Source organism: Tachysurus fulvidraco, chromosome 8 (assembly GCF_022655615.1).
Source record: "Tachysurus fulvidraco isolate hzauxx_2018 chromosome 8, HZAU_PFXX_2.0, whole genome shotgun sequence".
Classification (NCBI taxonomy): Eukaryota; Metazoa; Chordata; class Actinopteri; order Siluriformes; family Bagridae; genus Tachysurus; species Tachysurus fulvidraco.
The window spans coordinates 26,071,983-26,098,474 of record NC_062525.1 but is presented as its reverse complement, the minus strand read 5'-3'; the positions used below and the strand labels follow the sequence as shown (position 1 = coordinate 26,098,474).

Genomic DNA, 26,492 nt, shown 5'->3' with positions numbered 1-26,492 from the left:
TTACTCACTGTAGCGGTGGCTCAGAGTGAACGGGGTCACGGGAGCCGAAGCTGAGCATGAGACAAAGCATTTTTATTTTGAACACAGTCAGCAGAAATAGAGGACATCCTCAGGAAATAAGCTGAGTACAGAGTTAAGTTCTTCTGCGAAGTCATCGTCATGACCTAGAAGAGGAGTCTACATCATCCGCAATGTACAACACCTCATCCTGAACTTAAAGACTTAAGACACCACAGACACACCACACGTAGTAACACCAAGGGACACCAAGTGCTCTTTATCTAGCCGACATTGTCGTCTCCAGTAGCAGGTAGAGTTCACAATCTGGGTTGGAATAGATCCAAGTTCTATACATGTGACAGCATTGAGCAAAAATAATAACATACAGACGCGATGCAAAATTAGTGATGCATTCATTGTGACTCATTATGAAATGATCATTTGTGTGTGATTGTTCCTTATGTTGTGCAGGATGAAGTGGACAACTTGAGTCCTGTTCTCAGGGACAATCCACAGCTTCATGAAGAAGTGAAAAGCTGGGTAAAAGACCAAAAGGTGCAGGAAATATTTATGCAAGGTAAGACGCTATCAAAGAATACAACATTCTTACAAATCGCACACAAAGTGTGTGTGTGTGTGTGTGTGTGTGTGTGTGTGTGTGTGTGTGTGTGTGTGTGTGTCCACAAGGATAGCTCTAGCAGTTTGGCTGGTTCGCATAAATAAATGCTTATTATTTGTGTGTATGAGTGGGTGTATATAGGTGTGTGTATGGGTGTGTATATAGGTGTGTGTATAGGTGTGTGTATGGGTGGGTGTATATAGGTGTGTGTATGGGTGTGTATATAGGTGTGTGTATAGGTGTGTGTATGGGTGGGTGTATATAGGTGTGTGTATGGGTGGGTGTATATAGGTGTGTGTATAGGTGTGTGTATGGGTGTGTGTATGGGTGGGTGTATATAGGTGTGTGTATGGGTGTGTGTATGGGTGTGTGTATGGGTGGGTGTATATAGGTGTGTGTATGGGTGTGTATATGGGTGGGTGTATGGGTGGGTGTATATAGGTGTGTGTATGGGTGTGTGTATATAGGTGTGTGTATGGGTGTGTATATGGGTGGGTGTCTTCTCGTGTGTCTCTGGGTGGGTAGTCTGGGTGGGTGTCTCTCGGTGTGTGTCTGGGTGTTGGGTCTCTGGTGTGTGTATGGGTGTGTGTATGGGTGGGTGTATATAGGTGTGTATATGGGTGGGTGTATGGGTGGGTGTATATAGGTGTGTGTATGGGTGTGTATATAGGTGTGTGTGTGGGTGGGTGTATATAGGTGTGTGTATAGGTGGGTGTATATAGGTGTGTGTATGTGTGTGTATATGGGTGGGTGTATATAGGTGTGTGTATGGGTGTGTATATGGGTGGGTGTATGGGTGGGTGTATATAGGTGTGTGTATGGGTGTGTATGGCTGGGTGTATGGGTGTGTGTGTATGGCTGGGTGTGTGTGTGGGTGTGTGTATGGGAGGGTGTGGGTGTGTGTATGGGTAGGTGGTGTGTGTGTATGGGTGTGTATATGGGTAGGTGTGGGTGTGTGTATGGGTGGGTGTATGGGTGTGTGGGTGTGTGTATGGGTGGGTGTATGGGTAGTTGTGGGTGTGTGTGGATCCAGAAGATTCTGTTCTGGTGGCTTTTGGCATGAGGTCTTGTTTACAAGGTCCCACAGCAGCAGCATTCCAGACCAACAATTAGATATAATTGTTAAACTTGGCAGCTGGCATCAGACAGCAGAATGGAAAGAATCTCCAAGCCAAAGGATTTGGTCTCCGAGAGGGGGGGAGAGGGAGAGGGAGAGGGGGAGAGGGAGAGGAGGAGAGGGGGAGAGGGAGAGGAGGAGAGAGGGAGAGGGGGAGAGAGAGAAGAGAAAGTGCAACATGTGCTTTAGTCCTGTACTTGTGTGACTGCACATGTGCTCTGTGTACATGTGTGTGTTTGGAGAGTTGACCAGTTTGGGTACAGCAGCACTAGTGAGCAGTGATGAAAGGAAATAGTCTGGACTCCTCTAATGAGGTGCAGATCTGGAGCTGGAGACATGACAGTCCAGTGCACTTCACTACATTACAGCCTGGCTCTCTCAAAGCGAGAGGTGGTGCATGGACGTAGCTGATCCAGTGTTTCATTTAGTCCTGCTTACACTGAGAGCTAGTCCTGCTAATAAAATGCTAGCGTACTGAGATTCTTATTCGACCAATCATCTTTCAGCATAATGACACTGTTGTATTTAGAACTTCTTTATATCGGACTATATTATATTAAATTGCTTTAAAAATTATTTTCCTCATGAGTTTCATGGGTAGAACTTTTGATCAAATTGCTGGTGGTGACATTTATAAGATTGTTCTGAAATATTGTTGTACTTTACAGGTCTTATGTTTAGACCGTTTTAGTTCTTAGTCTGTTATTTAACTAATAAATAGTTGTTAAATAGTTAATCATAGCTGTACATGATGGTGTATCCCATGTGTTCTGCATGTATCCTGCTCTGAAGCCCTCAGAGAAACACAACGCAATCATACTGATATCATTTTAATCATATTTTCTTATGATATGTTAATATGTTCATGTTTAATCAATTACAAACAAAATTAGTGATGTTAGAAAGATAAATAAATATAATGACTATAATAAAGATAATTATCTGATTAACTTTATTGAGCCCACAGTGGGGAACTTCATTATGGAGTATATAGAGTGAAACTAGCCGATGGTTCTCAGCTGTTCTTCTTTTGCATCTTCTAACAACACATTTTGCTCCTCAATCTTCTGTCCAAATTTTCTAGGTCCCTATTCTTTAAATGGATACCGCGTACGAGTTTACAGGCAAGACTCAGCCACCCAGTGGTTCACGGGCATCATTACTCATCACGACCTCTTCAGCCGCACTATGGTTGTGATGAATGATCAGGTACAGCCAGTTAAACCCACTGTCATTGTTAAACCCAGTCGTCTTCACATATATCTATGTGAGTAACCTGTATCCAGCCAGACCAGGTACTGTCAGTTTCCTTACTGACTCCCACTCCTGTCTGTAGGTACTAGAGCCTCAGAACGTTGATCCCTCTATGGTACAGATGACCTTTCTGGACAATGTGGTCCATTCTTTGTTGAAAGGAGAAAATATAGGCATCACATCCAGAAGGAGATCACGCTCTAGCCAGAATAGCAACACTGCCCATGTGAGTACTGCAGTTGCTGCTTGGAAGCACACAAACACACACAGACACACACACAAATACACACACACACACACTCACACACACACACACACACACACACACACACACACACACACACACACACACACACACACACACACACACACACACACACACACACACACACACACACACACACACACACACACAGACACACACACACACAGACATACACACACACACAGACACACACACACAGACATACACACACACACACAGACACACACACACACACACACACACACACACAGACACACACACACACAACACACAACACACACATACAAAAACACACACACAACAACACAACACACACACACACACACCAACAAAAAACAAAGAACACACCACAAAATCACGACAAACACAACTAACACACACAAAACCACACACACCACCACACACACACACATCACACAGACAACACTCACACCACACAACACAACACACACACACTCACACACAACAACAGAGGAGACCCACACACACACACACACCACACACCACACACACCACACACAGGACACACACACGGAACAACAAACACCACAGGACACACACACACACATACACACACAGACACACACACACACAGACACACACACACAGACATACACACACACACAGACACACACACACACACACACACACACACACACACACACACACACTGCCTGTTTGTGTTGTGCTGTTTAATAGTAATTATTCAACATTCCCAAGTTTCAGTCTGTTTAAAACCATACATTCACATTGTCTCTGTTTGTTTACGCTCTGCTCTGTGCACCGTGTGCCGTTTGCTGGCCATGTGCTCTTTTTGTAGCTAGCTTTTAAAGTAAAGTTCCTATGTGCTTAGAAGTCTTGTTTCTTTTTTATAATAATTTTTAAGAATGAAAGTCTAGAGCCTTGTAGTATTTCTGGTCCCTTTATTATTAACAAGACGTCTCTGTTCCATTTTATTTTCTGTTTTGTTCTCTTCTCTTTTGTTTCTTTGTGAAAAACATAATTTGGGGATATGCAAGCAGACCACAGGAGGGAGACCAAGTGGCAACACAGGAAGCACTCAGGTACTGGGCTGCGCCCCCTCTCCATAGCATTAGAGCTGTTTATGTAGAATCTGCATATCCCTCTGTAACTCTGTAGACACACTACTGTTCTGGCTAGCCTCTGCATATCCCACTTGTGCTATTTTTATCTGTAGTTCATCAATAACTGCGTGCCAGTTTTTCTAGCATGAATGAGTGCATAGAGTCTATTAAACTATGGAGCAGAGAAAAGCCATAGGAACTCTCCTTTTAAGGCTAGTGCTGTGACTCCATTTTTGATAGACTGTCTGTAGTGCAGTTTGTGACAGACAAGAATATGTTGAAATGGGGTTCCCTTTCCTTTTCCTTTTCCCTTTCCTTCCCTTTTCCTTTCCTTCCCTTCCCTTCCCTTTTCCCTTTCCTTTTCCCTTCCCTTCCCTTCCCTTTCCTTTTCCCTTTCCTTTTCCTTTCCCTTCCCTTCCCTTCCCTTTCCTTTCCTTTTCCTTTCCCTTCCCTTCCCTTTCCTTTTCCCTTTCCTTTTCCTTTCCCTTCCCTTCTCTTTCCTTCCCTTCGTTTTCCTTTCCCTTCCCTTCCCTTCCCTTCCCTTCCCTTTCCTTTTCCCTTTCCTTTTCCTTTCCCTTCCCTTCCCTTCCCTTTCCTTTTCCTTTCCCTTCCCTTCCCTTTCCTTTTCCCTTTCCTTTTCCTTTTCCTTCCCTTCCCTTCCCTTCCCTTCCCTTCCCTTTCCTTCCCTTCGTTTTCCTTTCCCTTCCCTTCCCTTCCCTTTCCTTTCCTTATATTTCTTGTGAAGATGTGGTATTATATATTACTGGTGCTAGGGTTGTTTGTGTATTTGAACACAATACTGGAAAAAGAAACATATGCCAAATTTAATTACAATCCAGTCCTCCTTATGATTGACCTTCTGCCATCACCGGCGTGTCTACTTGTCTCCGGATTGCTCACAGGGTCATTACACACGTGCCCAGGCCAACAGTCCCAGACCGGTGATGAACTCATCAAGCTCCGCTACCAAGCAGGGTTCACAGGCCCAGCAGCAACAGTCCCAGCATGCTCAGCAGCAGGTATCCCAGCAGCACCAACAACAGCTGCAGTCATCACCAGGGCAACAGCGCTTGTCCCGATCAACACGTAGGAAAGGATCAGACAGCAGCATCCCAGATGATGATAAGATCAAAGAGGAAAAGATGGACTCTGGAGGTGGAAGAGGAGGTAACCTTCTACTACACTTTACCAATAACTCTAGTGTCTATTTTTCAGCTGTAGCCAAATCAAAACCTTCACTGGCCCTGTCATGGTTTATATTTAAGCACTTTCAAACAAATAAATGCACCATCAACACCATACAGTTAAAAAAATAATTATTTATTTGGATTGGCTTTTCCAGCCAGATTCTGAATTTCATTCATATCATTCATATATATAAAACTTCTGAAGGCAGCTGGTTGTTGACCGTCAGCTCATCGAGCCTGGAGGATGGAGTTAATGCACTCAATGCAGTCAGATGGACTTCTGAAGTGTTCAGAAATGCACCAGAAGCTGCTGTGTCATGTTTAATACAGCACTCACTTACGAATCAATACATGTTTAACCTGAAGTTTTCCCTTGTTTGGAATTATTCAAAAGCACTTTTTCGGTGCATCATTCTAGGAATGTAAAACTTTATGGACCTAGCTGACCTCTCTTATGTGTATTCTGTGCTGCAGATGTTACAAGGAACAAATCAAAACAGATGGTGAGCAAAAGGAGGAAAGCTGAAGATGAAGAGAAGAAGGCTGGCCTTAAACGGATAAAGATGGAGGCATCAGATCTTTCAGAGAGCAGCGACTCTGAGAACTCCAATAAGAGGCACCTGGACTCATCCTCAGAACCATGCTCTGAAAATGAACTGAAAAGTAAGAGCAGTTTAAAAGCCAGTGAGGAAGAGGAGAATTCCCAGAGCTGCAAGGATCTCGAGGAGCCTGATGCCAATAGCAGGATGTCACCCTGGGGGGAGGAATCTACTGTAGATAAGATTGTCAAACCAACAGCCATGGAAGTGGTGCCCACTGCCAAGAGCGAACATACAGGGGAGAGGAGGTCCCCGGTACAGCCTCCCCTACAGCCCCCTCCCAGCCCCTGTGCACACCCTCAGAACTTAGGTCCTGCTGAGGTTCAGGGGTGCATTGTGGAAATAAAAAGCACTGTGAAAACTCTCCCCAAGGACCATTTTAGCGCAGGGGCACAAAGAACACACACACCAAAGTGTGTAATTGACATCACAGAGGAATCTAGCTCCCACCCGACAGCCAGAGAGAACTTAGAGGCTGTGTCTGCCCTTTTGGCCTCTCAGAAACATGAAACTTTTGTCCCTGAAGCCAGACATGTTGTGCTAAACCCCTCAGCCTCTGAATGCAGGAAGCCAGAGGGTGAGCTGCAGCATCACCTAGGCCAGAACTTTGGCAGCAAGATAGAATTTGCCAACTCTGAGGTTATCCGACCTGTGGCTTCGGTAAGCGAATCAGCTGCTGTGGCCGAAAGAGAAAGGGAGAAAATACAGCAGCAGTACCCTTCAATCATGCCTTGCATCAAGAATGCTTCACTCGCTGAAGATGTTCGAAAACCACAGAAACTTAGCTCATCACCAGATGTGGCCAAGTCCAAGTCCAACCCTTCACCTGACACCTTTAATCCCAAGTGCAATCCCTCACCTGACGCCATGAAGTCGAAAACCCACAGTGTCCTGGAGGCCATGAAGCCTAAACCAAACACTTCCCCTGAAGTGACCAAACACAAAGGACGACACAATGACAACCCCCCGTCCGCTGTTGCCCGGTTGTCTGCTAAGCCAGATGCAGAAATCCCACGTTCCAGCTTCAAGCCTGTTCCTGCTCGAACTAATCCCTCTGAGTCCACCAAGAGCCCTCTGATCGTCGACAAAAATGAGCACTTTACAGTGTATCGTGACCCAGCACTGGTGCGGCCCGAGGCCAAGAACAACCATGTTACTTACCTTCCTCCCCACCTCCATCCACTCCACAGCTCCTCTCACGCTACTTGCCTGACACCTAGCTCACACCACCACTCCCACCTATTACCTGCATCTTCCCTGAGCCCACACCCTTCGGTGCACCACCCCTTGCTTCCCACCGTGTTGCCTGCCATTCCACCGACGTCCCTGCTGGGTGGCCACCCTCGCCTTGACTCAGGTGGACTCAGTCATCTGGCTCTAGCTCATCACCACTCACACCAGCAACAACAGTTTTTGCAACAGCAACCACCCCCACCGCTGCTGCCCCAGACACATGGTGGAGCTGGCTACAACCAGCTGGGCCTATACCCCATCATTTGGCAGTACCATAATGGCACACAGCACTCCTATCCACCTGGACTTAGCCTGCCAGGGTCAAAGTGGGTGCATCCAGAAAATGCTGTGAACTCAGATGTTAGCCTGCCGAGGGTAAGAATATCACAGGACTCGCATAATTACCATTTGTCTAAACCAGTGTTTAGGTTCTCTGTAGTGTTTAAACACAGATACTGAGATTACTATAGGCTGTTGTAAGTAGTGTTAATCAAGATCCTTTTCATTTAGAAAGTTTAAGGTTTGTTTTATGACTCAAACAGTGAGACAAAGAAACAGGAATAAGATACACAGTCAGTAATGATGTGAAAGTCAGTTGTGCTCATGGTCACACCCTGATGGATGTACAAATCTGTGTGTCTGTGTGTGTTACAGAACACCTCCAGCCCCTGGCTCCATCAGCCCACCCCTGTGAGCTCAGCAGACAGCCTTGGGATTCTGAGCCATGTCCCAGGTAGACCAGCCAGTGCCGACCCCCACAGGCCCCTTAAAATCACATCACACTCCAGCCCTCCACTCTCTAAAACATCTGCAGATCATCATAAAGGGTGAGTACACACACAAAGCTCAGGAAACTTGAAATGTCTTAAAAATTCAACTGATTTATTCTCATTTATCAACCATGCCCATAACTCAATTGTGTGCAACCATAACTATGTTATAATGTCCCATAAAAGTCCAAAATATACTTGGTAAGGTGCGATATAGTACAGTCTATAACCCAGAGGTCAGTTCACAGTGTTACTGATTGTACAGCTCATTACATAACTGCACTGTCTCTGTATGATCTGCTTGTTAAGTATATTGGCAATGATATGGTCTTGATTTGGTCTGAATGGATGTATGTCATAGTGAGAGGGCCATAGTGAGAGGGCCATAGTGATAGGGTCATAGTGAGGGCCATAGTGAGAGGGCCATAGTGAGAGGGTCATAGTGAGGGCCATAGTGAGAGGGTCATAGTGAGAGGGCCATAGTGAGAGGGTCAAAGTGAGAGGGCCATAGTGAGAGGGTCATAGTGAGAGGGCCATAGTGAGAGGGTCAAAGTGAGAGGGCCATAGTGAGAGGGTCATAGTGAGAGGGTCATAGTGAGAGGGCCATAGTGATAGGGTCATAGTGAGAGGGCCATAGTGAGAGGGTCAAAGTGAGAGGGTCATAGTGAGGGCCATAGTGAGAGGGTCATAGTGAGAGGGCCATAGTGAGAGGGTCATAGTGAGAGGGCCATAGTGAGAGGGCCATAGTGAGAGGGTCAAAGTGAGAGGGCCATAGTGAGAGGGCCATAGTGAGAGGGTCATAGTGAGAGGGTCATAGTGAGAGGGCCATAGTGATAGGGTCATAGTGAGAGGGTCAAAGTGAGAGGGTCATAGTGATAGGGTCATAGTGAGAGGGCCATAGTGAGAGGGTCAAAGTGAGAGGGCCATAGTGATAGGGTCATAGTGAGAGGGCCATAGTGAGAGGGCCATGGGCCACAGTGAGAGGGTCATAGTGAGAGGGTCATAGTGAGAGGGTCATAGTGAGAGGGCCATAGTGAGAGGGCCATAGTGAGAGGGCCATAGTGAGAGGGTCATAGTGAGAGGGTCATAGTGAACCTGTCCTGTGAACACTAAATGCAGTGACAGGAATACACACTGGATGGGACATTGTTGTATCGTTGAACATATGATTGGTAAAATTCTCTATTTTTTTCCATTTCTCAGGGAGTTGGAAAGTAAGGTTTTTGTAGATCCTATGCGTGGCCTGGTAACAGCCCACCTGAAGCAGGAGCCAGACCGAAGCCGGACACCCAACAGTATAGAGTTGCAGCGTCTCTACATGGATTCATCTCACATAAAGCAGCAGACACAGCAGCCTCCCCGCCTGCCACTGGACAACCCAGACCGGGCCACTAAGTACAAGGAGGAGAACCGCCGCATTCTACAGGAGAGTATCGAGGTGGCCCCCTTTACTGCCAAGATCCGGTCAGGAGAGCTAGAGCGTGAGCCCTATGCTCGCATTCCCTCCCTCCCCATTAGTGGACCACCCAAGGAGAATGAACATTCTTCCTCTGATCTTTATAAGTACAAGCACTCTGCTGTTCAATCACTTCCGCAGAGCAACTATTTCACCACCCTGTCCAACAGTGTGGTGAACGAGCCACCCCGTCTCTATCCTTCCAAAGAGCTCAACTCCCTTTCTGTTTCAAGTCCCCTGTCTCTGGGCTCCTACACCAGTAGCAGAGGCAGTGCAAAGTCCTTGTCCAAGCCCCCCCCACTCATCAAGCACCAGCCAGAGAGTGAGGGCCTGGTGGGGAAGATCAGCGAGCAGCTCAGTCAGCAGGTGGCCCTGAACCCCCTCAGTACCACAGCAGCAGCCAGTGAACGCCACAGTCCAGCTGTCTCACCCTCAAACCAACTCAGGAGCATGCCTGCTCTGCACAGGGCACCTGTCTTTCATCCACCCACCCAGCAAACACTGGACCGCAAGGAGGCTGGCTGTGGTCGCCTCTCCCCGCCCACCCTCACCCCCATTCAGCCAGTCAGTGTGGCTGGGAAGGTATCAGAGCAACAGAAGCCCCCCACTCTACTGCCAGAGCTCAGGGAGGTGAAGAGCAGTGTAGATCTGGGCTCCAGTGAGTCATGGAGGCCTGACTCACAGAGCCATGATAAAACAGCTCAGTGGCACTCAGACAAAAGTGAAGGGAAGCCACAGGCAGCCACAGCCTCGGTTATTGTTCGCTCTAGAACCTGCATCAAGTACGACAGCTCACCGGGCTCCAAGACTGGCACCAAGGAGACATCTGTCAGTAGGCCACATACAGGCAAAAACCAACTGGACTGCACTAAACTGACTGAGACCAGAGAACCTGGAAGAGTTATCCAGCAAAACACAAATAGGGAGGATTTTTTTTTGCAATACAAAAAGAACTTTGTCCGAGTCTCCCAGGGCAGCTTTCCCAGCTCTGCAGTAGCTGTTGTTAACTCGAAGTGCAATAGCAGTAATGATGTAACCACTTCTGCCTCTGCTGCTTCCACGTACAATGCGCTCAGTCGAGGCACAACTGAACTGCCATATCCCACCCCAGCTGCTCAGAGCAGCTGTAACATTAACAGACTAGATGCCCCTGTACCCAAGTGCAGGACTCCAACCGGCCCTGAGCTACAGGAGTGCAATGCCAGGACATCCTCCCCCAGTGGCCAGCTGCTGCAGCCTGGTTTGTCCCCAGCTCCACAGCCCTACTCTGGGAACTTCATTCACCTGAAGAAGCACAAGGCCGCCTTGGCTGCTGCCCAGTCCCGTGGATCAAGCAGTGCCTCAGAGAGTGAAGGCAGCAGTCGATCCTCTCAGGAATCTCCCACCATCATCAACCAGGACCGTGCCTCACCAGGCAACCCAGCCAGCAAAGCCTGCCCCTTACCCAATGGCCAGTCATCACAGATGAACCAGCCCAACTACCACAAGCTGAAGAAAGCTTGGCTCACTCGGCACTCAGAGGAAGATCGTAACACAAACAAGGTGGAGAAGATGCCCGATGCTGTCTCTGAGATCATTAAGCCATGCACAGTGAACCTAGTAGCATCCACCTCCAGTGATGCAGAGATAGGCAAAGATGGCAAATGCCTAGAGGATAAAATGAGCCTGGAGGAAAGGAAACCGCGGCGAGGTCCCTCCAAGCGGCCACATGACTCCGGCTCGGACAGCGGTGATGACTCAGATGGCAGTGACAGCAAGCAGGAGCAGAGAGCAAAGAGGCAGCCTAAGCCCACCTACAAGAAAAAACAGAATGACATGCAGAAGAAGAAAGGGGAGAATGACAAGGATGAGGATGATATCAAGCCCAATGGCATTTTCAGAAGTGCCAAGGAGAAAACCAAACTTAAACTGGCCAGCAGCAGTAAGTTTCAGGTCACAATAACTAACCTTGCCATACATTTTAGTTTGGCTCCAATGATTATTAAAAAAAAAAAAAAAAAAAAAAAAAAATCATGAAAACTATAATTCAATATTCCAGGCTTAAAGTCATGGATACTGTATAAGGTATTAAATAAATCAGACAGAGAGCAGTTTAGACTTTTCTCCATAAGAAAAGACGAATCAAAAACAAGTGTATAGATAGGATTGTTAACTGTTCATTTGTGTTTGAGTTTCGTGTGTGTTATCTCGTGTGTTATCTCATGTGTTATCGTGTGTGTTATCGTGTGTTATCTTGTTCAGTTACAGAAAAAACATTTTTACTCTAGAAATAAAGCTGTTAAAGTCTTTAAATCTGAAATCTAAACAATCGTAATCTTTGATCACCACATGATCTAAATTGTGTTATTGATTTCTAAAGAGAAAACTATTGTATGTCAGAAATAGAGAGTGAGTGTGGGAGTGAGTCACTCACATCTGGACTGCAGCTGTGGAGCTTTCAAAGGAATGTTCAACTTTTATGTGAAATAAATCTTGCCAAGGCATGTTAAGTGTGCCTCTAACCAGAGAGCTTTTAGCTGGCCCCTTGTATTATTGTTACATAGAGGAGCATTAATATCATATTACATATGATCCATGACACACAGTCACTCTGAATTGTCATGTTTCATAACCGTAGTCATAATACTGAGCCAGAGAAGTCACCTACTGTAGGTGTGACAAATGGTGAAAACTCGTATCTTCTAACTAACGTTTCATTCATGTTTTTATTAGCTGCTTAGTGTCACACATCAGCCTGCAAGAGAAAATAATAAGAATGTTTTGCATGATTACTTGAATTTGTTCTGTGTGATTACTGCTTTGACAAGCACAGTAACGTACATAAGTAAAACATACATAAAGGATCAACTATCAGCCAACGTTGAGATGTCTCTTAATAAATTTGTGCTTTGTGTGTGCATACGTGTTCAGACGGTATTCCTCGCTCGGTGCTGAAAGACTGGAGGAAAGTGAAGAAGCTGAAGCAAACGTGTGAGTCCTTCCTGCAGGATGATTCATGTTCAGAGATCGGCCCCAACCTGCAGAAGTGCCGCGAGTGCCGCTCTATCCGCACCAAGAAAGGAGAAGAGCCCACACACTCTCCTGTCTTCTGCCGCTTCTACTATTTCCGCCGGTAAGAGAGTCACTGACACCGGCGAGTATCCGAGATGCTAAAATATAGTTTTAATCTCAGTGATACTGGTAATACAACAGAAACCACCGCTTTAGTTGGGCTACATACTGATATTGTGAGCTAATAGTCATAACCAAGACTGCTCGTCATAGCAAGGGAACCAAATCCAAGATCCTTTTTCATGTCAGACGGTAAATGTCAAATCTAGTGCTCCAGTGATCGTAGCCTTGACTGGACAAATCATCCCCTGTATTCTAAATATATTCCATTTTAATTCCTTGCTTTTTTCTGGCCATCTGTAATCTTCTATAAGTGGTCTGAGAGGACAAGAGCGCGGCCAAAAAAGAGTTTCTTGTGTTTAATCACAGGCAATGACAGGACTGGCCATGCTGTTATACTGACATAACCTGAATTAGTGTGGTCATTAAAGCTTGTGCAAATTAAGCAGGGTTAGGAAAATATTGGTTTGGGGAGTGTTTAAAATAGCTTGTCTTTCCATTTTCTACACACACACACACACACATACACATACACACACACACACACACACACACACACACACACACACACACACACAGTGTATTCTTTCATTACTGTTGTAGCTCTTTTGTCTTCCACGTCTATTTCATCAGTTCTCTAACCCTTATTTTTTCCTCCCTCACTCTGTAGCCTTTCATACAGTAAGAACGGAGTTATCCGGATCGATGGCTTCTCATACCCTGACCAGCACGATGAGGAGGCTCTGAGTCTCTGGGCTCCAGATGCATGTGAAGAGAATGATCTGGACCTGGAAACCTCGAAATATATTCTCAGCTACATCGGAGACAAGTTCTGCCAGCTGGTCATGAGTGAGAAGACCGCAGCCACGTGGATAAAAAAAGACGGTACTTTCACTATATTGGATTTTCTCCTTTCTACGTTTCTGCTTTCTGGATATATATTTAAATATGTCTAGAGAAACTTGATTTGTCATTTCAAATGATAGAATATGCGGCCAGATAAAATCCAGAAACATTCTTGTTATGTTACACATACACTAGTTTTTGTCTGCTGACTGAGGAATACGAAATTATCCCATCTGTTGGTTTTAACACGGAGAGAAAAAGAAAGAAAATTCTCGCAGTCTGCTCCTTGAACATCCATTTTATCCAGACTCTGTTTGCTTTGCCTCGCAGCCAAGATAGCCTGGAAACGGGCGGTGAGGGGGGTGCGTGAGAGCTGCGACGCATGCGAGGCCACATTGTTCAACATTCACTGGGTGTGCCAGAAATGTGGATTTGTGGTGTGCTTGGACTGCTACAAGGCGAAGGAGAAGAAGAACTCCAAAGGTCAGTTTTTGTTTTTACATTCAGTTGAGCTCAGTGAGGGTCACACACACACACACACACACACACACACACACACCAAACCACACCGATGTCTCTACGTCATGCCTGCAAGGAACGGGACAGGGCAGATGGTGCACTTCCTGCTGAGTCTGGGCAGTTTATCCTCTTACCTTCTGTTAAAAAGGAAAAAAATATTTTCAGGAGACTCCACTAACATGCTGAAGTAATGCTCTAAATGTTCTGGTTACATCTAACATGTTCAGTATTATACAGACAATACACATTATTACACATTATTACACATTATTATTTATATAACATTGAAGCGGGTCACAGAGCTCACAGTACATCAGCAGTCAGACCACACAAATCACCGTCTGTTCCGTCCCCAGTCCCAGACTTGTTTGTCTCTGCAGTACATTGAGTCATTTCCATCAACAGCGCTTTCTGATCGGTTTTCTTCAAGCCCTGACATCTTTTCTGCTGAGTCATGTTCATGTTCCATTCTGTATTAATTAGAGCTATAAACATCGTCTACTGCACTGCAGGCTGGAGAGACGATCTGTGCTGTACTGTTCTCACATTTAATTATTAACTCTGCCTGGATTTTTTTAATGGTGAAAGCTGTCGCATTTTCCTTCAAAGTAAAGTTACTTCTATTCTACAGACAAAGAGCTGTACACCTGGCTGAAGTGTGTCAAGGGACAGCCACATGATCACAAGCACTTGATGCCAACGCAGATTATTCCAGGAACAGGTACAGATCACATCTTTTTTGGAAAATATAAGAGAGAAAGAAAAAGGAAAAAAAAGTATTACCTTAATTTAACTGAGCTTGTGTTATTCAGCTCGCCAGAGTGAAGCACTGTAGAAAAACAAGCCCTTGCACATAGTGGGCACCCTGCGAGTCTGGGACAAAGGCGTGTTGTGGGGCTTGAGGCATGTTTGACAGGGTGCCAGGATAGCATAATTCATAGCTCTGGATGTGAAGGTGCTTGCTGAATTCAGTAAAACAGATCCAAGACCCATCGACCTTTGCTTTGTCTCTTTTCAGGAATTCACTGGTTGTATTTAACTTTTTGGTATGTGAAAAGTGACATGCGGAGGCTTTTTGTGTTGCGTTGCAGTCTTGACAGACGTGGTAAATGCCATGCACATGCTCAGGGAGAAGTTTGGCATCAAAGGGCACTGCACCTGTGCCAACAAGCAGAACATCCTCAACAAGCTCCCATCCACTAACGGCGTTTCTCAGGTCTGTATTTGCACTGAATCCTTTTTATAAACCTGCACTCGCAGTTTTACATGTAGAAATTTTTCCTTTTTCCTCTCTGACCCTCATGTGCTTTCCTCCCGCAGGTCCTTCAGAACGTGCTGAATCACAGCAACAAGCTTTCCCTGTGCAAGCCCGAGGCTGGCCAGCACAATTTGGGACAGAAGGTGGAGGCGAATGGGGGCAGCAGCCCAGCAAGTGACACCAGCACTGATAGCAAGCTCACGCCGCCTGAATCTCAGTCACCACTGCACTTTCTGGCCGACTTGGCCGAGCAGAAATCTCGGGAAGAGAAGAAAGGTAAGCAAAAGTGAAAGGTGAAACAGACTGAGACAGAATTCGCAAATATATTTCAGTCCTACAGAATTCTTTATGTTCATGTGTGAACGTATGCACATTTGACAAGCAGACAGAATTCCACAAGCCTCATCTTTAGTCCTAAAAGCTCACATAACCAGATGTTTCTCCAGCATTTCAGTTGGTTTTACAGGATTCAGTGACAGCTACTCTAAAACGAAGCAGCACATAATTTACTGTTAGATATGAGGGCTTTGGTCATTGTACTAATACACACAAAGCAGCTCATTCTCAACCCTTTTTCCCGAGAGTGCCTTTTCAGAGCCGACCTGGTCATGTTTCATCTGTCATTATAAAAACGTCAGGCGCTCGGTCACAGTTCTGGCACCGAATGCAGATTTAATGTGTCACGTAATTAGTAAGTCCATTCATGAGCTTAGATGTGTGTTATATAAAGTAAAGCACAAGCTAAGCAGTGCACAGGGTTCTCTTCTTCAGCACCTTATCCATTGTGATTTAACAGCGTGGAACATTATTATTATTATACTATAGCGTAGGTCAGAATAAGTGTTTCAGCAGTGTTAATGTGCCTGCATGGTGTCTCATCCTGCAGAGAACAAGGAGTCAGTTGTAGGGAAGGTGAAGGAAGAGAACAGTGATGCTCTGGAGACTTTGCACTGTAAAGCGTCATCTCTGGTGGCCAACAGCACAGAGCAAGGCTCCACACTGCGGGACCTGCTCACCACCACGGCCGGAAAACTGCGCTTGGGCTCCACCGATGCCGGCATCGCCTTCGCCCCGGTCTACTCCACTGCTTCACAGGTCTCACAACACATACAACACACAGTACACACACCATAACAAACATTCAGAGATGTTTATGGTCTAAATTTGTTCATACAGGAAAAGTATTTCAACGTCTGCATCCAATCACTAACACAAATTTACCTTAAACAGGAAATGATTTATTTTAACATGCAGATAGAATCTTAGTCATATAAGTCCTCTGAGTAAAGGTTGTCTGTTGAATTATCCTTCAGCAGGAGATATATGACACATAGGAAACTATGACTTCTGTTTCAGTTTCAGCTCATAAAGTTGAACGTCTGGTAGTTAAGACTAAAGGGATCTTTGTGTCTCGCCTGGGGCAGCTTCGTATTGTACATTTCTTTCAAAATATCACAACAATATTCATGCAGCTCTTGCTAAAAGAGTAGCTTCTCTGACTATTACTACTAATAACAACCATAACATTTCCTTCTGTTTCCCATGTGTGCCTGCTCAGACTGGGAAAAGTCGCACTATGCCTAACATCCTGGATGACATCATTGCTTCAGTGGTAGAGAACAAGATCCCGGCAGACCGCAGCACCAAGCAGAGCCCGAAGGCTAAACCCCAGGAAGAGGCCAAGACCGAGAGGAAGAGACAAGCCGAGGACATGCCCGAGCAGCACGCAGACATCCCCCACTGCTGGTTGCATGATCGTAGACTGCTCTGGCTCAAAGACCACCGCAACAGCAACAACTGGAAACTGTTCCGAGAGTGCTGGAAGCAGGGACAGGTTAGTCACGCCACTGCAAACCACTCTTCCCATCATAATTAAGCCTTTTCCATCAGAAAATAGCAAGGTATGTCTGAGAAACAAAGAAGAGGCGAGAGCAGAGGATGAAGGTTGTTTATATTGTACATGCTAGTTTACCCTTCAGCCTTTGCAGGTCTCCAGCACCCCCTACTGGGGAGGTCTTTTCTTTCTTTTCTTTCTTCTCGCTTCCACAACTCAGAATCGCATTTACAGAGCTCCTGCTCTCAGCTTCAAAAGTTTAAGGCTTCAAAAAAGCATACAGAGATAATTAATGTCTTGTGGAAGCCGTGTGTGTTTTTAAGCAGCAGCCAGCTGTGCATTACGTCATCTCTGAAGGCTGCATGGTAAAGATCAAGGAGGCACATTTATTAAACCTTGTTCTGTGAAGATGTTTGTGTCAGCGTGTTTAAGCCTGTCTCTGAAAGCAAGATTATACATTATACATCTTATACCTTATACTTTATATACTTTATATACCTTATACTTTATATACCTTATATCTTACATCTTATATATCTTATACCTTATACTTTATATACCTTATATTTTATATATCTTATACTTTATATACCTTATACCTTACATCTTATATATCTTATACCATATACGAGTGCTGAGGCATTTGCAGATACAGCTAAAGCACGGCAGTTCCTGATGTATTACAGTTACGGTTTTTCCCTTTCCTTCACGCTTCATATTTTCCACTGTGTCAAACAGAACAGTGTGAGAGTTGCTGCGATCCTGGCTGTCATTAAAGGCCCATTTCCTCTGTGGTGTTTTTCCAGCCTGTGCTTGTCTCAGGGGTTCACAAGAAACTCAACACCAGCCTGTGGAAGGCTGAAGCTTTCAGCCAGGAGTTCGCTGACCACCAGGGGGATCTGCTGAATTGCAAGGACGGCGTGGTTTCCAACTCAGGCATCAAAGAGTTCTGGGACGGCTTTGATGACCTGACAAGTGAGTAGTCCTGCAAACCATTCACCTGGGTGAACATCAAAACTAGAATCAGGTTCTCCTGACGTTCCTCTTACTGTCATTACTTTCTGTCTTTCTCTACTTTAGAACGGCCCAAATCCAGAGATGGTGAGGCAATTGTGTACAGGCTAAAAGACTGGCCTTCAGGAGAAGAGTTTATGGCTCTAATGCCTTCCAGGTACATTACAGATATCATGTTGATCTGTGTTTTTGGTTTGCTTTGTAAGGAGACACAAAAGGAGACTTTGCCAGCAAGTGTTAATTGTGTGTGTGTGTGTGTGTGTGTCTCTGTGTGTGTGTGTGTGTGTGTGTGTGTGTGTGTGTGTGTGTGTGTGTGTGTGTGTGTGTGTGTGTGTGTGTGTGTGTGTGTGTGTGTGTGTGTGCAGGTATGATGATCTGATGAAGAACCTTCCTCTGCCTGAATATTCAGACCCCGAGGGGAATTTGAACTTGGCCTCCCATCTCCCCTCGTTCTTTGTGCGACCCGACTTAGGCCCTCGTCTCTGCTGCGCATATGGTACTGCAGCTCCGTCTGTTACTGCTACACACTTCAGCTTACACACTGTAACGTAACTCACATCCTTTTACTGATATGAGCAGGAAATAAATTATATTGCTCAAGAACAAAGATGAAGCACATTAACAAAACAATTTATTGACATGAATTAATTATAGTAATTAAATATAAATGTGTAGAATAACACTGAAGTAATATGCTGACTTTCTTCTCTTGTAAGAATGAAGGCTACATAAATATGTGAACAGTATTGAGGTAGAACAGATTAACTGCAGCTTTGATATGACTCCTAACCCATAATGAGAGATGAGGATGTGTTTATGTGCTTCAGGCGTTGCTTCATCTCAGGAGCAGGACTTTGGCACAGCCAACTTGCACATGGAAGTGTCCGACGTCGTCAGCGTGCTCGTTTACGTTGGAGTGGCCAAAGGGAACGGCGTCCTCTCTAAAACAGGTGAGGCTGTATTTTCATGAGGAGATCCACAAGACAGAGGTCCTACTTATTATTGTTCCCTATTTAAGAACAAAATGACCTCGTTTTCTCTTTGCGCTCTTCTCTGTGTCGCAGAGTTTGGAAACATTTGCGGTACAGACTTTAAGGAATTCTGGAAACGGTGTAGTGTTGCTTGGGTGGGGGTTATGAGCATCTGGACGAGTTACAGGAGCCATTTCCAGCGATCACATGACTAGGGCAGTTGTTAGAGTGAACAGACGCTGAGAGTTTGCTCTCTCCAGACACATTCCAAAGAATGCAGTGTAAAGCTCCACATGTCTGTGGCTGAAATGCTGCCCGATTTCATCCTCCCAGCACAGATTGACTTTAAGTGAACAAGTGCTAATGCCTGCAGCTGCTGTCTTCAGTATGAATTGTGGAGAAAGTTCCTTTTAGAATACTGAAGGATTACTGCAGAGTTGGCACGAGCCAAGCCCACACCTCAGCGTTTCAAGCCCACATCTTCCTTCCTTTGTGTCTTGGCAGAACTCAGGTCTGGCACTATGCCTCAGCTATGCCCTGTCTCTCGTCAAGAAAACTTTACTTAACTGCTTCATGCCTTCCCTTTTCTCCCATCTCCCTCTCTCTCCCCCTCCTTCTCGTCCCGTTCTGGCTCTATTAATAGCGCTCCGTCTCCTGGGCCTAGTGCGGTGGGAAACGTGTTCCTGACATCCACTCGCCTCATCAGAACTCATTCTTAATCATTAATAATCTACAGAGTTAGTGTCCGACGCTGACGTCAGGCAGAATGTTGTAAGCTGACCTTGTAACATTTTGTGTTTATTAATATATTCATGTGTTTGTGCTCAGGAGTGCTGAAGAGGCTGGAGGAAGAGGATCTTGATGACCATGTGAAGAAGAGATTAAAGGATTCGAGCGAGACTCCTGGAGCCTTATGGCACGTCTATGCGAGCAAAGACTTGGAGAAAGTGAAAGAATTTCTGCACAAGGTTACTGCTTTATTACAGTACAGCTTTCTCTGTCTGTCTCCAGCTTGTTATCTCCATCTGTCTTGTGCTGTGTTAGTGAACGTCCTTATAAAACCCTGCATTCCTCCTAAGGGAAGTTTTATAGGGTACATTTAATTACCTTCCTTCCTTTTAACTGCCTGTTCTGTTCTTGTGGCTCTTGGTTGAATGCTGTCATGCAGAAGACAGCAGGGTTAACAGAATGGTTCTCAGAGCTCTCCTCACGTTGCCCTTGCCTTTACATGCAGCACTTACAGGGCAAATGGGAATCTAAACTACTTTACAGCATGCACACTTTATTGTAGGTTTGGTTGTCTGGTGTTACTGCACACTATTCATTAGCTGACTCTCTACACAATGGCTTGGTTTGTATATATTAAATGTGGATTTTTTTATGAGTGCAAATAAAGCTTTAATGAAAAAGTTGCTAGAACTAAAATGAGAGAAAAATGGGGTAAATATTTACACAAGTGTTATTTCTCTAGTCATCTGTGCACTTATCTCATTTGTGATGCTGTGTCCTCTTGTCCTTTACTCAGGCTTGTCATCAGGTTTTAAATATATTATGATTAGAATTCACCAGACTTCAATTGAGGGAATAGTTTAAATTAGGAAATGTTCACATGAATAAATAAACATATATATACACACATGTTGTCTAATGACCAGAGACCTCACAATCCAATGTTTATTGTGGGCCAGTGACCACCAACACTGCAGTGCCCCAGTCACATCTGGCATAAACGTGTCCATGGAGACGGGATCGTAACCGGTCGGTGATGTGCAGGCATGAACGAGGTCTAATGCATCGTCAAGCTCTCTTAAAGAACATTTGGAGGTGGTTTTGAATGCATAAGGCTTCATCACATGTGTATTGTGAGTGTGAGTCCTGGACGACAGAGAATATGTAATCATTGTGAGAATGTCCAGAATCTGTGCTGCGCGATACGGCTCTAAACCGCTCAGATAACGGAGTCACATAAATCAGGTTAATTTAGCGGACCACATGAGTGAAGTGTTTGGAAACAGCCCACTAAGGTCGATACAACAGGATTCACAGGACGCCTGTGCTTAAAAACAGCTGCAGGCTGATATAAATGTGTGTGACACTCTTTCACCTGTGGAAATCCATATGCAACCTAATACACAGGAGACATGTTTAAATGCCAGGTGTGAACAGATGTGTGATCTGATCACATCACCCACGGTGCACGTTAGTCCCAGTTGTGAACAGCACCACGGTTCCTGACCAGGTATCATGTTTTGTGGTTGCAGATCTCTAAAGAGCAGGGTGTGGAGATACCACCAGAGCACGATCCAATCAGGGAGCCCGGCTGGTACCTGAGCCGCAAGCAGAGGCAGCGTCTGCAGGAGGAGCACAGTATACAGGGCAGCACCATCGTCCAGTTCCTAGGAGACTCGGTCCTGGTCCCTGCTGGAGCCCTGCACCAGGTCACACACTCACACTACTCTCACACTGCTCATGTCTTACACTTTGGGGACAAAAAATCAAATGATAAATGTCACAGGACCCCCATTGTAGGTGAAAATGTTAAATGAATAGATAAGTGGAGGGGTGGTGACGAGTGTCCACTGACATCCTGCACTCATCCTTCATCTCACTTTCTCACTAACACAGGTGCAGAACTTGCACAGCTGCATTCAGGTGATCAATGACTTTGTCTCGCCGGAGCATGTGGTGCACTCCTTCCACTTAACCCAGGAGCTGCGCTCCTCCAAAGAGGAAATCAACTATGAAGATAAGCTACAGGTACGGACCTGTTCTCTCACAGACCTAAAGGGTTTCTACACACTGCACACTGCACACTACACACTGCACACCTCCTACACACTACACACTGCACACCTCCTACACACTGCACACTGTACAACTCCTACACACTGCACACTGCACACCTCCTACACACTACACACCTCATACACACTACACACTGCACACATCCTACACACTGCACACCTCCTACACACTGCACACTGTACAACTCCTACACACTGCACACTGCACACCTCCTACACACTACACACCTCATACACACTACACACTGCACACATCCTACACACTGCACACTGCACACCTCCTACACACTACACACTGCACACATCCTGCACACTGCACACCTCCTACACACTGCACACTGTACAACTCCTACACACTGCACACTGCACACCTCCTACACACTACACACCTCATACACACTACACACTGCACACATCCTACACACTGCACACTGCACACCTCCTACACACTACACACTGAGTAAATATTACCAAATAGTCTGAATTCTGGGGAAGCCACACAATCAGCAGTGTACATTTAGCTTCAAACTAAATGAAGTCAAGAGACTGTCACACATGACGTATCACACATGACCTACACACACATGACCTACACACACATGACGTATCACACATGACCTACACACACAACGTATCACACATGACCTACACACACATAACGTATCACACATGACCTACACACACAACGTATCACACATGACCTACACACACAACGTATCACACATGACCTACACACACATGACGTATCACACATGACCTACACACACAACGTATCACACATGACCTACACACACATGACGTATCACACATGACCTACACACACAACGTATCACACATGACCTACACACACATGACGTATCACACATGACCTACACACACAACGTATCACACATGACCTATACACACATGACGTATTACACATGACCTACACACACAACGTATCACACATGACCTACACACACATGACGTATCACACATGACCTACACACACAACGTATCACACATGACCTACACACACAACGTATCACACATGACCTACACACACAACGTATCACACATGACCTACACACACGCACATGACGTATCACACATGACTTACACACACATGACCTACACACACACACAACGTATCACACATGACCTACACACATGACTTACACACACATGACCTACACACACACAACGTATCACACATGACCTACACACACATGACCTACACACACATGACTACACAAACATCTATTACTGCAGACCTGTCAGTATGTGTTGCAGTTCCCTAATGAAACACTGGTTTATCTCTGTCACATAACAACATTAAAACAGGTAAATCTTAATCCTGTGACATTTAACATAAAGGTAGTATACAGTCGTGTAATGGCTGATTTTATATGATGACGCTCACACACTCCTCCTCCCTACCTGAGAAAACGATGAGAAGCGCAAAGAAAGAGCAAATATATCAAAAATATGTACAACATCTCCGTCTAAAGTCCAGACTTCACAGGCTGAAATCCCATTTACTTACTTATCATCTCTCATTCCCCTCCCCTCTCCCCCCTCTCTCTTATCTATGCTTCATTTTGATCATTGTGTTGAGTTTTTCCCTGTGTGAACTTTCACCTTTAATAACTTAGCTTGTGGAACTCATTAGTCTTTCAGCAGACGACGTCTAATAGATGTTTTTCAGCATTGGTGCTCTTTCCAAAGTGCAGCGTCCATTAATGAGCTGCTGTGTAATTTAGAATTTTAGCCCCTTTTTTCTCTCAGTGGCTTTTCAGCTTATTTAAAGCGCATGAGTCAGAGCCTGGCTGTAATCCATAATGTCTCTCTCTCTCTCTCTCTCTCTCTCTCTCAGGTCAAGAACATCTTTTACCACTGTGTAAAGGATGCTGTGGGAACATTAAAGCGGTGCAGTGCTGAGGCTCAGGAGGAAGAGGAGGCAAACTCATGACCCTTCCTTATACTGCTGTCAGCATGCCTTCATCACTTAAACCCCAGATATGCACACTAACCTTTGCGTCCTGAACCTCCAGTGCCAAGCAGACTTTAAAAGACAAAAGAAAGACAAACATTATTTATTAGTTACTGACACCACAGCAGTATAAACCCAAACACATCAGGATAACTGTGATTTTACAAACAAAAAAGAAACAAAAACTGAAGATAATCTGCAAGCAGCAGCACAAACTTTATTCAAAGTGTTTTTGTTCGTCTGTTGTTCAGTTCGGGTTTGTGTTTGTTTTTCTTCCTGTTTTTTGTTTTTTCTTGTCATACTGTATATTGTTTATGTGAAAATGATGTATTTATTTTTCGGAGGTTTATGCTCTGTGTTCTAGATCAAATGTAAATGTGACTTGTACAGTTTGCTAAATGGGATCCCGACACAGCTCACTACATTGAGACTAACTGTGAGACGAGATCCGAACACCAGCTGTTGCCTGTACTTTGGGAATCGTTGCTGAAACTGCAGTCCTCATGCCATATCTTTTAAAGATTTTAACTGCCAAACTATTGTAAACATTGTAAAGTTATATAATGTAAAGAAATCCTAAATGAATAACACACTTCAGCATTTTATTAAGAAGTATTCACTGTAAAATGGAGACATTTACAAAAATTGTAATTTATTTAAGAAAAATTGTCGTTTCTTTTCTTGCTTTTTTTTTCTTAAGATTTACTATGGTGAAGTTTTGAAGTTGATAAAAAAATGAAAGACTTACTATGCTGTGTAAATATATACATATATACATTCACTGATGTATTTTTTTAAAACACAGCTTGCTTCAATTTCAAATTTTAAAAGTGCAAGTGTTACATGCTTTGTACATTGAAGTTCAAAGGGTTTTACATTTTCCATTAAAATGGATTTATCAGACGTCTTCTGTCTTTTTCTGAAGCGAACCTCTGATCACTGATGTACTGAGGAGCTGCTAATAAACCTTCAGCCACCTGCACTACCTTTTTCACCTCCATCTTCAGTCACAAAGCCAAACGTGTCTGTGCATGTAAATGAGGCAGGACCTCGAGAGACGAACTCAAGGCTTCTCTGCGTCCTCCAGTCGATACGTCTCCATAATGTACACGTATTGATCCGTGCAGTTCACTGTGCATTCGTGCTGCTAATAGCTGATGGTGCGTGACTTTATCTCAGTCTCACAGAAACATTGATCATTAGAGGAGCAACGAAACTCTCTGTACATCTCACACAGGTGTGTGTGTGTGTGTCTGTGTGTGTGTGTGTGTGTGTGTATGTGTGTGTGTGTGTGTTGTGGGGCTTCATTATTCAGCCTAAAACATCAAATCATTCAGCTCCCAGCAGATACACACTGCCTTGATCTGTCTTATCCCTCCATGAGAAACTCTATCCTTATTACATTTTTATAAATCTCACTCTCTCGACTTCACCACAAAACCCACAGCAGATGCAGACGGTGGAAAGAAGTGTGTACAGATGTGATATCTGTAAAATCGATATGTTTCTCTCGTTCAAAGGCCATGTGCAGCCTCATCTGAGTGCTAATCACAGCTGAGAGGTGAAATGGGATTAAAGTGAAAACACTCGTATGCTCATAAATACTCTTCCTGTTAAAACATGAGTGAAGAGACATGAGAAAATCTTTCTACTGCAAACCTGGAAACATGTTTATCTGTCTATATATAAATCACAGTACACCACAGTGCCCTTAAATCAGGGGTGTCAAACATACGGCCCGTGGGGCAGACACGGCCCGTCAGGGGGTTCAGTCCGGCCTGGGGGATAAATCTGCAATATGAAGAAAAAAAAATCATTTCCATTTTAGGCAGAGCTACCAGCAGATGGTAGTACTGAGCTTCAGGGTCTGAGTGCATCTTGGTCGATAACTCCTGAGCTAAACGCTGTTACTACACAAAACACGGTTGTAGCTGCCTCTCTACATTACTACGATAGAAAAGAGGTGTTATTTGTGTAGTAACAGCGTTTAGCTCAGGAGTTATTGACTCGGGAAACTCCAACCTGTGAATATGTGGCCGACTTCCTGCTCCTTCAGTTCTCTCCAGCGCTGGAAAGCTGATCCTATATTAACACGTCCTACTTCTTGTCCTTATCGTAAGTCTTTCTTCTCTTTCTTTCTTTGTTTTTATCCTCCATGTCAATGTTAAAAGCGCTTTCTGCTAATGTCACACACGCGCACTGAACACTCTCTCCGCCCATATCGACAAGCCCCGCCCCTTTCTGCTCATTGGCTACACATTTGTTTTGTTTTCTAAACTCACTTTTCTAAAGCATTTCTCAAACAACGGAGACCGCACCTTTAATGAGATTCTAAAATTGGCTGCTACTCAGGACATAATGCCTGATATTGATGCACTTGTGCATTCAAAAAGATGCCAAGTTTCAGGGGCAAATTGATCAAATAAATTTGTTTACTTTAAAAAATATACATATTTACGTATAAATTAACAATTTTTACAAAGATTTTCTTTTTTAAAAAGCTGCCACTTAAGATTTTAAGTGAGTGGAGTCAGTTCATGTAATCAGAATTGGATTTTAAACAGTTTCTATATAAAGT

The 26,492-nt window shown here is 44.6% G+C and overlaps 1 protein-coding gene across 4 annotated transcripts in view; it reads left to right on the top strand.

The window, feature by feature from the left end:
• Nucleotides 1–24,817, top strand: part of jmjd1cb (jumonji domain containing 1Cb) — a 113,913-nt gene extending 89,096 nt beyond the window's left edge. For 2 of the 4 annotated variants that reach the window (XM_047817688.1, XM_047817691.1), the window contains 24 exons: nucleotides 472–577; nucleotides 2,821–2,945; nucleotides 3,073–3,216; nucleotides 4,275–4,319; nucleotides 5,243–5,507; nucleotides 6,002–7,734; nucleotides 8,014–8,186; nucleotides 9,333–11,506; nucleotides 12,496–12,697; nucleotides 13,367–13,581; nucleotides 13,873–14,025; nucleotides 14,693–14,782; nucleotides 15,153–15,277; nucleotides 15,382–15,595; nucleotides 16,206–16,414; nucleotides 16,878–17,153; nucleotides 17,960–18,128; nucleotides 18,234–18,324; nucleotides 18,533–18,663; nucleotides 18,995–19,117; nucleotides 19,967–20,106; nucleotides 21,400–21,576; nucleotides 21,764–21,895; nucleotides 23,798–24,817. In XM_047817688.1, the coding sequence (XP_047673644.1) occupies nucleotides 472–577; nucleotides 2,821–2,945; nucleotides 3,073–3,216; nucleotides 4,275–4,319; nucleotides 5,243–5,507; nucleotides 6,002–7,734; nucleotides 8,014–8,186; nucleotides 9,333–11,506; nucleotides 12,496–12,697; nucleotides 13,367–13,581; nucleotides 13,873–14,025; nucleotides 14,693–14,782; nucleotides 15,153–15,277; nucleotides 15,382–15,595; nucleotides 16,206–16,414; nucleotides 16,878–17,153; nucleotides 17,960–18,128; nucleotides 18,234–18,324; nucleotides 18,533–18,663; nucleotides 18,995–19,117; nucleotides 19,967–20,106; nucleotides 21,400–21,576; nucleotides 21,764–21,895; nucleotides 23,798–23,893 (7,308 nt within the window). In that variant the 3' untranslated portion in view covers nucleotides 23,894–24,817. The remainder of the gene's footprint in view (nucleotides 1–471; nucleotides 578–2,820; nucleotides 2,946–3,072; nucleotides 3,217–4,274; nucleotides 4,320–5,242; nucleotides 5,508–6,001; nucleotides 7,735–8,013; nucleotides 8,187–9,332; nucleotides 11,507–12,495; nucleotides 12,698–13,366; nucleotides 13,582–13,872; nucleotides 14,026–14,692; nucleotides 14,783–15,152; nucleotides 15,278–15,381; nucleotides 15,596–16,205; nucleotides 16,415–16,877; nucleotides 17,154–17,959; nucleotides 18,129–18,233; nucleotides 18,325–18,532; nucleotides 18,664–18,994; nucleotides 19,118–19,966; nucleotides 20,107–21,399; nucleotides 21,577–21,763; nucleotides 21,896–23,797) is intronic. The other 2 variants (XM_047817689.1, XM_047817690.1) reach the window with 2 other exon arrangements.
• Nucleotides 24,818–26,492: the final 1,675 nt, after the last annotated feature.